The 12,416-nt window shown below is 34.5% G+C and overlaps 1 protein-coding gene and 1 long non-coding RNA gene across 2 annotated transcripts in view; one reads left to right on the top strand and one right to left on the bottom strand.

The window, feature by feature from the left end:
* Positions 1–12,416, bottom strand: part of UTP20 (UTP20 small subunit processome component) — a 95,652-nt gene that overhangs the window by 25,208 nt on the left and 58,028 nt on the right. Inside the window, exons 30-39 of the mRNA XM_025439330.3 lie at positions 10,527–10,744; positions 9,828–9,972; positions 8,593–8,680; positions 7,232–7,375; positions 6,991–7,041; positions 6,724–6,876; positions 4,776–4,931; positions 4,311–4,451; positions 3,725–3,862; positions 425–564 (exon numbers count right to left, since the gene is read on the bottom strand). Of these exons, the coding sequence (XP_025295115.1) occupies positions 425–564; positions 3,725–3,862; positions 4,311–4,451; positions 4,776–4,931; positions 6,724–6,876; positions 6,991–7,041; positions 7,232–7,375; positions 8,593–8,680; positions 9,828–9,972; positions 10,527–10,744 (1,374 nt within the window). The remainder of the gene's footprint in view (positions 1–424; positions 565–3,724; positions 3,863–4,310; positions 4,452–4,775; positions 4,932–6,723; positions 6,877–6,990; positions 7,042–7,231; positions 7,376–8,592; positions 8,681–9,827; positions 9,973–10,526; positions 10,745–12,416) is intronic.
* The window catches only part of LOC112654725 (uncharacterized), a 32,936-nt gene continuing 31,421 nt past the window's right edge, over positions 10,902–12,416 (top strand). The window contains exon 1 of the long non-coding RNA XR_004804958.2: positions 10,902–11,689. This is a non-coding gene — a long non-coding RNA (uncharacterized LOC112654725). The remainder of the gene's footprint in view (positions 11,690–12,416) is intronic.

Raw genomic sequence — 12,416 nt, 5'->3', positions numbered from 1 at the left:
GATTCACAATATCATTTGACGATTACAAGGAAACATTTAAAGACTTACAGACATTAAAATTATTTTTATCAGCTTTAGTTATTTTTGACTTTAACAAACATTAGCATAACTTCATTAACAGAAGGTAAAAGTAAACCGAGATTAAAGAGATTGCTTTAGGAAATAATCCAAAATTGATTATTTTCTTTTTCTTTTTTAAAGATTTTCTTTATTTGATAGAGAAAGCAGGCACACACAAGCAGGGGGGAAGCAGGCAGAGGGAAAGGGAGAGCCTGCCAAGCAGAGAGCCTGATGCGGGGCTTGATCCCAGGACTCTAGGATCATGATCTTTGCCAAAGGCAGACGCTTAACTGATGGAGCCACTTAGGTGCCCCCAAAGTTGACATTTTAAAAATAAAACAAAAATAAGTTTGACCATACATACCTAACACCCAACTTTTGATTGATCTGTCCTGTCTGTAAAACATGAATGAAATGTTTCAAGTAATATACATATGCTGACCAAGAGAGATGTCTGCAAATAGCTCCAATAACTTCTGTGGCAGCAATGGTTATATTTTCATGCTGTAAAACAAATCCAGAGCATCAATACAAAATAAACATTTCCTAACAAAATATAGGGCTCATTTCATGTCTAAGCTACTGTCTAGCTTAGACAGTAGGTGATCAGCAATTACAGCAGAGTGCCCTAACTATACTCCATTTCCCCTCTTAGCTGTAGGAAAAGATGCCTATTAAATTAAAGGAGTGACACTGTACTTTAATATGCTTAAGCCTACAGGCTGTGTATGAAATTAAATTCATGTGTAAAAAGTTGACAAATGCTAAAGTTAACTTTAATGCACAGCTCAGCATTCAAGAGTACACTGCCTTGGAGACAGCTCTTTCATACCATCATAGAGAATAGGGACTGGATTTATCCTCATACCTTAAAACAGAAAGATAGACAAAAATATATGAAACAGCAGTTTTCAGATTTTGGACATCAAGCAGTACAGTTCAGTGTTCCCTGAGAGAAAGGCAAATGAAGTGTGTCTTATAATTGCCCTAATTCACTGTGTGAGAAGAACTGTCAGGTTCTTTTCATAGGAGGAGAAACACACAAAGGGCTCAGTGGTCTCCCTGATGTACGGAGGCAGAGTTGAGGATGTGGCCAACTAGTGTCCAAAGGGCAGAGCACCAGAGAGGAGAGAGCTACACAGAGAGGAAAGCTGCACAGGCATACCAAGAAGCAGCAAAATACCTCTCACAAGAAGAAAAACCAACCAGTTGAAACAGATCCCCAAATGACACAGATGACAGACCTATACTAGACAAAGGCAGTAAGACAAATGATGAAATTACATTCTATAAGATCAAGAAGGGAGAGGAAAGCAAGAACATATTAAGCAGAGAGAGATAAGAAATAAAAAAAAAAGGCCCAAACTTAATGTCTAGAAATGAAAAAGACAGTTCTGGGAGGGAAGACACACTGGATGGGATTAAAAGCAAATTAGAATCTGCAGAAGAAAAGATTAGTGAACTTGGAGATATAGTGATACAGAAATGAAACAAAATGAAACCCAGAAAACTAATTTAAAAAAAAAAAAAAAAGAGCCTCAGTGTATTTAGAACAAGTCTGAATGACCTAATATTCTGGGGTCTCCAAAGGCAAGAAGGGGACCCAAAAGTATCTTTGTAGAAATAATATCCAAAATTTATGTTTGAAAAACATTACAACTCAGTAGATCCAAGAAACTCAACAAACCCCAAGCACAAGAAACAAGGAAACTACACTAAGGCACACTGTAATCAAATGATTTAAAACTAGTGTTAAAGAGAACATTTTCAAGGCAGCCAGGAAAAAAAAAAAAGATACACTCAGAGGAACAAAGACAGGAATGACTTCTTGTTGGAAATTATATAAGCCAGAAGGTAGTAGAGCAATTATCTTTAAAAAACAGAAAGAAAAAAAAAAACTTGTCAATCTAGAATTGCATACCTAGAAACAGTCTATAAAAGCAAAAATGAGAAAAGATAAATAAAAATTGAAAGAATTCATCAACAATAGACCTGTGCTACAAAAAAATTTAAAGGAAGTTTTCCTGTAAGAGTAAAATGATACAAGATTATGTCTGGATCTACCCAAAGGAATGAATGGAAAATTGTAAATAATTGGAAGAGACCAGAAATTATAAATAAGTAAGCAGATATAAAAGATCTTTCCTTATTTTGAAAATCTCTTTAAAAGATAATTGACTGTTTAAAGCAAAAATACTAACAATGTATGGTATGGTTTAAAACTGATACAGAGGTAAAACCTACAAAAAAACAGCTCAATGATAACTAATAAGCCAAGAGAGATAAAATGAAATCATTTTAAAAAGACAACTAATCCAAGGAAAAAAAAAAGAGACAAGCGGGAAATAAATAAAATCAACAATTTAAACCCAACCATATTAATAATATTAAATGTAAATGGCCGGGGATCCCTGGGTGGCTCAGCAGTTTAGTGCCTGCCTTTGGCCCAGGGCGCGATCCTGGAGTCCCGGGATCGAGTCCCACACTGGGCTCCTGGCATGGAGCCTGCTTCTCCCTCTGCCTGTGTCTCTGCCTCTCTCTATGTCTATCATAAATAAATAAATAAATCTTTAAATAAATCTTTAAAAATAAATAAATAAATAAATAAATAAATAAATAAATGTAAATGGCCTAAGACCAATGAGAAGGCAGAGATTGTCAGATTTGATAAAACCAAGACCCAGTTATACACTATATACTAGAAACCAACTGTAAATATAAAGTGATAAATGTTAAAAATAAAACACTAAAAAGATACATCATGTTAACATCAATCAAAATAAATATAATTTATGTTTTCCATCTACACCTTTTCCTATTTTGCTGCCATCAAAGTATAAGTTGGTTGTGCTTACTGACTTTAAACTGGAATTTAGGGGAGTACTTTTTATTTAGGTAATTCTTTAAAAATTTTTGAAACAAGAGGAAATCTAACTTTGCACAACACCATGTGATCAACACAGTGTAAATTCAAGTCACAAATCCTGATATCACCTCAAATACACTTAAATTTCTGGGTACTGCTTTTCATTAACCTAATCAATAAATATCTATCAAGGCCTTACAACATGCCAGGCAGTTTTTGGTACTATGTAGTAAAATAGTGAAGACAATCCTTAGTTCAAATACTGATTCTCATTCTGTACATCTTTGAGAAAGTTAAATATCTCACTTATTCCCAGTTTACTTTCCTATAAAAGAGTAACAAGAGTCCCCGCAGGGTTAAGCTGTGGTGAGGATGAAGTAGGATTATTCCTTTAACTGGTATAGTGCTAAAGAAAAGGTAGCTATTGTTTAATTCATTTCTTATGAGCCATTTGGAAAAATAATGATTGTTAATGCTGATTAATGGCATTTACCATAATTAAGTCTTATGATACAAAAATAAAAGTATGCTATGTTGTAATGTGATCATTTATTTCTAAGAGGGGAAATATTTTGTGGTTGGCCTTTCTGAGCTAATAATAGTTAAAATAAAAATTATAGCTATCATTTATAGAGCATTTACAATGTGCCAAGTACCATTCTGAGGGCTTCAGAAATATTTTAAATCTCTAATTATGGTGACAACATCAATATGTATGTTACCAACTCCATATGCATTTTGGAAAAGTGTGTCCTGGTATGGGTAGAGGTTTAATGGTTTCTAGATCTCATGTCCTACCTTGAGCATTTTCTCATCAAAAATTGGAGTCATGGCATAAGGCATGATGTAATTCTGAAGAGTTTTAGAAGATAGTACAACTTTGCCTTCCATTAGTTGTTTTGCCAATTTCTTCAAGGCTCTTGCTCTTCTGTGAATCTGTGAGTTAAATAAAGTAAGAATTAGTTACTGAACACACTTACCTACAACTAGCTCCATTTCAGCATGTTCCTTTTCCATGAAAAGATTAAAGGAATGAAATACAGGCCATGTGTTATGTAAGCCTGTAACACCTGTGCCTTGATTCGCTTCCAGAGATAGAATCCATGGCATTTGCTTAATGATAGATCCTAAAGTATTTATACATATATTAGAAAATGGCAGAGAAATATGACGCTATTGTTTTGGTTTGTAAACCAAAAAAGAAAACAGACCCCAAGAAAATGATCATTTCCTGCACTAATTTGACTGACAATCGAAGACCAAGGAATGAGAAGCTCAAAACTTTTTGGAAAATTGTATCTTTTTAAATCTTTTTAAATGAGCAGAACAGTTTGAAATTCTTATTTTATACACAGAAAAAAAACAACACAGAAGTGTCTTCTACCTGAATGTGTTTCATATTCTCAAAGAAGTCCATTTCTGGATCATGGCAATCAGTAAGCTGCACCAAGTCTTTAAATTCTGGTTGATATGGAAAGGTTTGAATTAAACAGGAAAGCACTGTGGTATAATCCTGTTGAATATTCTGTAAATGCCAAGTTAAGAAAAAAATTTTTTAAGAATTTGCTATCTAGGTAATACTAAGAAACACAGGAAAAAAGCTACTATAATTTTTTTTGTACATTTTTTTTTAAGTAAAACATTCCCACTGTAAACACAGAGGGGGTCACTCTCCTTCCTATTCCCACTCTCAAGAGTTTGAAAGTATTGATGCAATGAAGTATTTTAATTAAACGTACTAACCCTGACTGCTTTTCAACAACAGCATAAGTAGGGAAAAATAAAAACAAAACTAAAACCCATAACAGAAGTACGTAAGAGACAAAGATACAACTGCAAACCCAAATACCTCTATCTGGTTCTTTAATCCTTTCCTTAACTTCTCCAGGAGTGAACGATGAATGATTTCCCTGTATTCTTTCTCTGTGACATTCAAGGCAGCTAGCTTTTTGATGATACTCATTAGGCACATGCTGGCATTATCACTTAAAGACATGTCTCCTAACTGGAAACAGGAAAAAAAACCCAAATTATTCTGTGTAATAACTATAATATGGCATATTACTTTCCAATGGAAGAGTTTACAAAATGTTGCCTCTCTTCTATGTAAACTCTCTCCTAAGAAATGTCCCCCAAGTACATCATACCTAAGGAAGAACCCGATGTAGGGCTAGGCAGGCATACCTCAGAGGTACTGTGAGTTCGGTTCCAGACCACCACAGCAAAGTGAAAATCACAATAAAGTGGGTGAAATGAATATTTTGGTTTCCCAGTGCATATAAAAGTTATGTTTACACTATACTGTAATCTATTAAGTGTGCAATAGCATTATGTTTAAAAACACAAGGTACATACCTTAATTAAAAAATACTTATCATGATCTGTGATTTCAGTATGTAATAATCACTGATCACAGATCACCATGACAAATATAATAATAATGAAAAAGTTTGAAATAACTTGAGAATTGCCAAAATATGACACAGAGATATAAAATAAGCAAATGCTGTTGGGAAAATGGCACTGATAAGACTTGTTCAAAGCAGGCTTGCCACAAACCTTCAATTTGTAAAAAACAAAAACAAAAAACCCCCAACAGTATCTGCAAAGTGTGATAAAATGAGGTATGCCTATAGTAAATAACTTTGAAAAATCATGCTTACTGAAAAATAAAACTCTGATTTGGAAAATATGATGAAGTAGACTTTTCAGTTAGTTTTATTTCTCAAAGCAAAAAGAACAAAAGCACTAAGCCAGTTTTCAATATTCAATATCACATGATCACTGAAAATAACAAAGTTGGCTGATATAATTCTGGTTAGTTGTGTTCCAGTTTCTGGTTTGAGCAATGTAGGTAGTGAACGTGGAAAAAGTATTGCCAGCTCAGCCAACCAGGCAGTGATGTGGAATTCTCTGTGCTGGAATTTGACATGAAATATGAAGAATTAGCCCCAGATGGGGAGATTACTTTTTCATATATTACATAATTATATAATACCAGAGAATAACTATAAAATGCCACCAAGAGATTACGGATACCCTTATATAGTTAACAATAAACCAAGGGTTTTATTTTCTCCAGTTTAGGTTTTAATTGAGTGACAAAAACATAGTACTTAATATCGTCCAAACCCTTTATATTTATCAATAAAAGAGGGCACATTGTCAAATAATATAGAAATGAAACTTCAAAAAACTGATATAATTGAAATACTATAAAACTCATCCTTTTAAAGTGTACAATTCAGTGCTTTTTTAGTATATTCACAAGGCTATGTAACCATCACTGCTATCCAACTTCAGAACATTTTCATCAGCCTCAAAACAAAACCCTGTACCAATCAGAGGTCTTCCCTCCCCAAGCAGCCCTTGGTAACTACTAACTTACTTTCTATCTCTATCAATTTCCCTATTTTTCTTTTTAAATTTCCTGATTTTACTACACAGCTTTCAGATTTTTCAAGGTGCTTCCACATGCATTATTTTATTCGAGATATTGGTCTTTTAAATCATGAGAATGTAAAATCAATCAATCAATCAATCAATCATGAGAATGTTATTCTCATATGGTCTTCACCAAACAAAATAGCCTGCAACTAAAAGAAAATTTAGTTATACTATATGTTGGCAAATTGAAATTTTTTTTTTGTAAATTGAATTTAAATTAAAAAATATTTTAAAAATTTTACACAAGAACTCTTGTCTTGCTCAAAACACAAATTAAGAAATCAGGTCACATAGTTGTGTTATCAAAACAACGAGAAACAATTCATAAATTTTTTGCTATAAAAACCTACCTCCATATTATAGAAACAATTATGCATAACTGGAATTAGGTAGTTAACATCCACAGTTTGCATCTCTTTAATGTAAGAGGTGATCGTCTGGAATGCTGAGAAGCGAACATCAAAGTTGATATCATCAAGATGTCTTTGATCAAAAGCGTTAAGCTACAAGAAATGAAAACATTGAAATACAGAAAACAGATGAAGGTATATAAATCTTAAGCAAACAAAAATGATAATACTTTTGAAGCAAAAGAGAAATAAGACTTTCTCTCTTACCTTGACAACATCAGTAATATATTTTAATCCATTCTCAAAATCAGAAAGTGTCTAAAAGGAATCAAAATAGTATATTATTACTGAATAAAATCTTAACTTTTCTGCCCCCCTCTCTTCAACTCCCTCTTTCCACTTAAATTTATATGAAACATCATATTGGCACCAAGAAAGCTGTTAATATGTGTTATATGTCAGATATCTTTTTTAAAAGGGGTTTGGGGTAAAAATGAGTATTACAGACCTGGAAAACTGTACAAAGCAACTGTCTTGACAACTTATTCTTAATAACCGAGAAGAGTTTTGCTAGAGGCTTGAGGAAGCTTGTAGGCTCCAGACAATGTTTTAACAGGTTTTGTACTGTCACCAAAATATCAACCTCTGTATCCTTAAGAAGAAATATTAAGAGAAATCACATTTCAGTAATTTAGAAAACTGGTCAACTTGACTTTGTTATATACCACAGACACTCTGTCTCAAATAAATAAATAAATTCTTAAAAAGTGGGGGGTGGGGCCCTCGGTGGTTCAGTTGGTTGGGCATCTGCCTTTTGGCTCTGGTCATGATCTCAGGCTCCTGGGATCAAGCCCTGTGCATCAGGCTCCTTGCTCATTGGGGAGTCTGCTTCTCCCTCTGCCTCTGCCCCTTCCCACCCTTCATGGTCTTTCTCTCTTTCTGTCTCAAATAAATAAAATTTTTAAATATGTATTACTGCATAGAAAACAATCATGAATAAGAAGCACAAGTAGTAATTATAAAAGTTGTTTCACAGGCCTTTAAAAGTTCTTAGCATCTTAACATAAAATCCACAATAATGTCCATTAAAAATTTCTTCCTTTAATTCTAATAGAAAATAGAATAAAACTGTCTACTGTCTAGTCCAAAGAAAAATCCACACTTCCGGTTGTCTATAGATTTGTGGTCTCCCTACTCCTGAATTACTGTGTGGTAAGAGATAGTGTAGCTACTAAAGCTTCATTAAATTTGAGCCACAGGAAGACTTTTTTACTCGAGATTGAACTAAGGTTTGAAAACCATCTTAGAAACTCAGCTACAAGTGATATTAATATAGTCTGACTTTTCATTCAGTTCTACAACTGTGATCCATATATACGATGCACTTCTTGGGATCCAGATTTTTTACTGATCAAAGTGAGAGAGGGAAAAGAATCGTGAAATGCATTGGAAGCTAAAGAAAGGATTGATGATGAATGCTTCCACCCTTTTGCTTGCCCCCATTCCTACTTCTGTTCCAATGTTTCTCCTCTGTTTTTAATTTTATATCTCTGTGTAAAGTCTTTTCACAAATACATCACAGAATCTAACCACCGAAGTTACTGCTCGCTGATTAATCTTAATAACAAAGTGCCACTTTAAAGACAAAGCCAGGGTGTCCCTGGGTGGCTTAGTGGTTTAGCGCCTGCCTTCGGCCCAGGGTGTGATCCGGGAGTCCCGGGATCGAGTCCCACGTCGGGCTCCCGGCATGGAGCCTGCTTCTCCCTCTGCCTATGTCTCTGCCTCTCTCTCTATGTCTATCATAAATAAATGAATAAATCTTTAAAAAAAAAAAAAAAAAGACAAAGCCAATGTCCTGTGAATTTATACCTGAGCAATATTGCCACGCTGGAGGAAAGGAAGGAGAAGTGTAATGAGTAGAGAACTTTGTTCTTTGTCTCTCATGAACTTGCTGATCCTAGAGAAGGGGAAAAACTGATATGTAAGGAAGACATACAAGTTAAGAATACTTCTCTAAGAAATTAAACATTTTGTAGAAAAACATGTAACAGACACAGACGGTTTTTATGTGTTCATGTAGGAACAGTTTAACACACTTACTCAGCAGTATCCACTTTCCAACTTCAGGTTCACGGCTACTAATCTATTTCTCTTATAATGTCTGATTTTATAGGTGGGTCAGAGTAAACATCGATGCTATACTTTGACGCTATTTCTTTTACAAAGAAAATGACATTAAATGCCACTTTTTAAAGGCTTTATGTGCAGTATTTCAATTTAACTCCCACAATACCCTTCAATGTAGGAATTATATTTAGCCCCATTTTGTCCAAAAAATCCTGAGACTTAGAGAAGCTGATGTCACATGGCTAAGAAGCAGTAGAGCAGGCCTTTCAAACGTTGGTCTTCCTGGTGTCTAATCTCTTAGCCTCTTTTCACTAGCATACAGCCTGCGATAAAATTTAATGAGTGTATTTTGTGTGGTTTCCCATTCTGAATAACTTAGAAATGCAATAGTATAAATAAAACATTTCAAAGAAGTTCTTGAAAGACTCTAATATATCATTTTTGTCATTGTTGGGGTAACAGAAATAAACTGTAACAATTTAGAGCTTGAAATAGAAACATTTTCTGCACTCTTGTTTACCAACCTTGCTACAGAAATCACAATTCTATATTATTAGGTCTACTGCCAAAGAGTATCATTAAAAATCTTTGGAAGATCTCCACTCTTAAAAAACAAAACAACCACAACCTGCTCTTTTAAATGAATTATTTTTATCAATTAAACTTAAAAAAATATGAAAACCAAGTGATCTCATGTAATTCAAAATTCTAACTGAACAAAATACACAAATCTATTAGTCTACTTTAGAATTTTGAAGACTGTTCTTTTGTAATAAGATGAAGATGCCATAAAAGTTTTCTAATGAATATTCCAGGAGAGAAAGGAATTCTACATTAACTTAAAAAGGGAGGGCATTTAAAAATACTGAAAACCTTTTCAACTTGTTATTAAAATAATTGAAAAACTAGATAAAATTCAGCAAAAATTAAAACCACGGATGGTAATGTTATCTTTTAAGGACCAGTGTATCACTTACTTTGATAGAATGCCAAGTTCCTTACTGACTTGTGCCCTATTCTTTTTCTTTTTCACCTTTTCTGCACTTATTGTGGTTTTGCTGAGATACTGGAGAATTACAGGTACATGAGGCAGAATTAATCGTCCTCCCATCGTGATAGATTCTGAAAAAAACAAAACAAAACAAAACAAAAAAACAAAAAAAACAACAGTGATGTTTTGATTTTAATTAACTATTCTCTTAAAAGATAATCACACACTATCTTCATAATGACAAAGCACTCAAATTTTTATAAATATTTAACAAATTTAAACTCCAAAGATTAAATTACTTATTTTCTTAGTCATAATAGATGTATTATTAGCTAAATTAAAAATTATGTAAGAGATCCCTGAGGTTTTATTTAAACCATTTTTGGTAGTAGTAAAAGAACTGTTAGGATAATATGACAGGAAGAATTCAGAGACACAGCAGTGGAAGTCCTTTAATAATTTCCTGATGGATAGTTGAGTGTTCTGGAGCATAAGTAATCTAAATTTCTACTACTGCAAAGAAAATTCAGTTTATATAAATTGGCATTAATTCCTATTATCAAAAGAAACTCTTTTGATAATATAAGTAATTAAAAGAGTCAAATTGCATGGACTTTTTCCTTTCTGAGGGCACAAACGCTACTTCAAAAACCTAGGACTCATTTGCTTTGTACAGCACACATACCATCTGCACTTTCTGTGTATACGCATCCAGTTACTGGCAAGCTCAAAAGTGTTTCTGTGGGTTCAAAATCTGGAAGGTTAAGAAGGTCATCGGCTATATCCATCACCATAGAGGCTGTGGCTTCAGAGAGATTCTTTGCTGAGAGAATTGCAAAAACGTTGGTTAGGATATCATACTCTGGGTACCCAGGTTTCTGTTTAGCCAGGAAAGGGAAGTATCTGCAAAGAAAAACATTGAAATTGTCATCTTATTTCTCAATACATTTATTTCTGAAAACATATTCCATATGAATTTTCATATTGAGTTTTTATATATATATATATATATATATATATGAACACTAATAAGATTATTCAAAAGGGAAATTACTTTAAAATCTAAAATTGGATGGATAATTTTAGGCACCTCACGAACATTACAGTATTTAGGCACTTTATGTATATCTCTCATTTAATCGTCATAACATCTCTATAATGTGGTAACACTGTACCCACATTACAGATAAAAACCTGAGACTTGTCTAAAGCCACTGAGCTAGAAGTAGTAAAGCTGAGATGTGAGCCACAGTCTAACTCCAAAATCTAAGCCTTTTCTAAAAGAAATGTATTGAAGACAGGCTATTTTTTTTTTATTTATAAATAAGCCTTCTAGAACATGAATGTTCATACACTCACATAAAAACCAGTGCTTCAAACATGAGAATCAGGAGTACAGACCAAAGAAACATTTGCTGTATCAGGATATGCAACATTCAGAGATCAGGATCATTTTTTGGGAGAGGTGGGTGAATCCATTCCCAATTATCAAAGATGAAAGACTCACATAAATGATAGGAGCATCCTACCCAGAGGAAACACACACCAACAGGGTAAAGAGCACAAAGGCTTTCCACCAGTGGAAAACCAGCAATTGTTTTACGTTAAGGATGTAGTCCTCTTAACAATCAACAGGAAGGTAAAACCAAAAAGACTCAGAGTATGGCTTCACCAATTTATCACTGTTGGAAAAACAGCTCAAGCACTTATAATATACTTAGTAGTAACAAACTGAGGAAAAGTTCTAGGTGGTTGTATTCATACATCTTTGTCCAACAGGTATTACGCAGAGCGTGCGCAGGAACCAAGCAGGGTCCTTTACATGTTATCATCTCTATTATCAGTAAGGTAGGTACTGCTATTATTTCTATTCTACAGATGGTGAAACTGAGGCTCAGAGAGGCCAAATTTGTCAAACAACCTGCAGTGGTGCTAGGATTTGAAGCTAGGTTTGTGTGGCGTTGGAGACTGTTCTCTTAACAGTATGCAGTACACTGTCTTAACATTTTTTCAAGCACAAAAGGTGAGAGGATTGCTTTGATTGCTGCCAAGGTCCTAGCAAGAACCCATTTAAACTCAATGCAACTTCTAAGTGACCGTACTGTGTTTACTAAACAGCAGTATAACCAGATGCCAAGGTACACTAGACATGCTCCGTGTACAGCGCTGTCAGAAATTTCAGTCACTCTTTCAAAATGTAATGAATACCGGGCAGCCCAGGTGGCTCAACGGTATAGAGCCGCCTTCAGCCCAGGGTGTGTGTGATCCTGGAGTCCTGGGATCGAGTCCCACATCAGGCTCCCTGCATGAAGCCTGCTTCTCCCTCTGCTTGTGTCTCTGCGCCTCTCTATGTATCTCTCATGAATAAATAAAATCTTAAAAAAAAAATGTAATGAATATTGACTAACCACGGATTAAGAGGGGCACAAAATCCCCTGTGGAGGGAGATGCGGTAATAAATATTGAACAGTCTCTGCCCTCAGGCAGCTTTAGGTAGGTCAGCTATTAAGAGATGAGTGTACTAATGGTGGCATGTGATCATAGGCCCTTCCAGGGGTGGAAAGCTCAGAGGAAG

Source organism: Canis lupus, chromosome 15, assembly GCF_003254725.2.
Source record: "Canis lupus dingo isolate Sandy chromosome 15, ASM325472v2, whole genome shotgun sequence".
Lineage (NCBI taxonomy): Eukaryota > Metazoa > Chordata > Mammalia > Carnivora > Canidae > Canis > Canis lupus.
This window is presented reverse-complemented; position numbering and strand designations above follow the sequence as displayed.